At 19.4% G+C, this 1941-nt stretch overlaps 1 protein-coding gene across 1 annotated transcript in view; it reads left to right on the forward strand.

Moving 5' to 3' along the window:
• Window positions 1-1502: 1502 nt before the first annotated feature.
• Window positions 1503-1941, forward strand: part of Phum_PHUM173790 (thioredoxin domain-containing protein, putative) — a gene marked incomplete at both ends in the record, with an annotated part of 2184 nt that continues 1745 nt past the window's right edge. The window contains one exon of the mRNA XM_002425055.1: window positions 1503-1511. Coding sequence (XP_002425100.1) covers window positions 1503-1511 — 9 coding nt within the window. The remainder of the gene's footprint in view (window positions 1512-1941) is intronic.

Consider the following 1941-nt stretch of genomic DNA (forward strand, 5'->3'; position numbering starts at 1 on the left):
CAACAGGTATTTAATTGATTATACTCTTTCTTTGCCAAATGAAAATTTAAATGATAAAAAATGATTAATGATGATGATAAAAAATGGCGGAAATTAAAAATTTTATTTATTTATTTATTTATTTACCTTACAATGAGATAATATATTGCATATCTCAAAAACTTTGTTCCTTGAGGATGGTGATAAATTCATAAAAATAATTAATTCAATTTGTATTATTTCTAATAATTTCCCATCTATTCGTGGTTTCGTCGACGATTCCCCATAATTTTTTTTATTTTTATTTTTTACTGTGGATTCTCTTTTGTTCTGACATTTTTTCGTTATTAAATTACATTCAGTAGGTGATGGTATACCATCATCTTTATTACATTCATCATTATCACCACGATGAACATTATTATTATTATTATTATTTTTATGTATGCGTTTTGCATATACTAATTCATCGATAATATATGATAAACATGTTAAACTATTGTTAGCGATACTGTTATTGTTACTGAGAATACTGTTATCAGAATTATCATATACGTCATCGTTTGGTTTTAAAAAAAATTGAAATGCTTTTTCTTCCGATGGTATAATTATTTTCAAATGTGATTCCGTTGGACATTTATTATTTAAACGTACGTTTCTATTATTTATGTTTGAATCTATTGAATCATTATTATTATTATTACCATTTGTTTGATGTTTAAAAATTTTATTATATGCTGCCAATGAATCGGATATCATTCGTATTTGACTGTTAATTTCAACGTTGTCAAATGAATAAACATTTTCAATGTTATTCAAACGATGCTATTAAAATAAAAATAAATAATTATTATTAAATATAATAATCTAATAATTATTAAAATTGTAAAATTTTTTGGTATTTACTTACCTCAGATTTGTTGTTATTATCATTTTCTTTCTGGTCCATGTTCAAATCAATCCATTTTCTATTATTATTATTATTATTTCAACTTAGAATGACATGTGAATATATTTATGGATAAGAGAAGGAAAGAAAATTTTTTTTTTATCCCTAATTTGTGTCATTATTTAATTAATTAAATTATAAAATATTAAATAAAATATTTGTCAACATTTTGTATTTATGTTTCTATATATTATTTTGTATTTAATTTTCCATTTTCATCCACTTTTGAGAATGGTTAGAATTTTTTTTTTTAACTAAAAAAAATTGATGATAATAATAATTTTTTGTTTACTTAAATAATAATAATAATAATAATAATAATAATAATAATAATACTTGTAAATTATGTTGGTTGTCATGAATTTGAAATTGTATTTAAATAATAAAAAACGGGTGAATAATGTTGTAATTTTTATAATTATATATTTTTTTTTTTTTGTTGTTGAAAATAATTTTTTAATAACGTTCACACGCGTCGATGATATATAATTTTTAAAAAAATATTTTTTTGTTTTACAAAAACATAATTAATTTGTTTTTTTTTTGTATTTTTGTATTTCAGAAATGTTTTATTATGATATGCGTGTGATATATTTTCACCAAATAAAACTTTTTTAGTTTTAAATGTTTAATTATGAAAATGAGTAAACGAAACAAATCAAATTTAAATTTTAACGTTATTTATTATTAACGGTTTTTTTTTTTTTTAAATTTAAAACTTAATGTATTCGTTACGTTCTCAAAGTCATAGAGTAATAAAAAATATTATTTTTTTTTTTTAGTTTATTAATAACAAACCAGATGGGGGGGTAGGTCGTCAACATGTCAGTTTAATGACAGTTATTGAAATTTGACAAAAAAAATTTTTTTTTTTTTTTTTTTTTTTAAATACAATAAAAAATAAAATAAAAATTACGATGTAAGTTAAAATAAAGAAGAAAAATTAAAAAAAAAAAAAAAAACTAAAAAAACTAAAAAAACTAAAAAAAACTAAAAAAAACTAAAAAAAAAAA

This window comes from Pediculus humanus, genomic scaffold (assembly GCF_000006295.1).
Source record: "Pediculus humanus corporis 1103172107520 genomic scaffold, whole genome shotgun sequence".
Classification (NCBI taxonomy): domain Eukaryota; kingdom Metazoa; phylum Arthropoda; class Insecta; order Psocodea; family Pediculidae; genus Pediculus; species Pediculus humanus.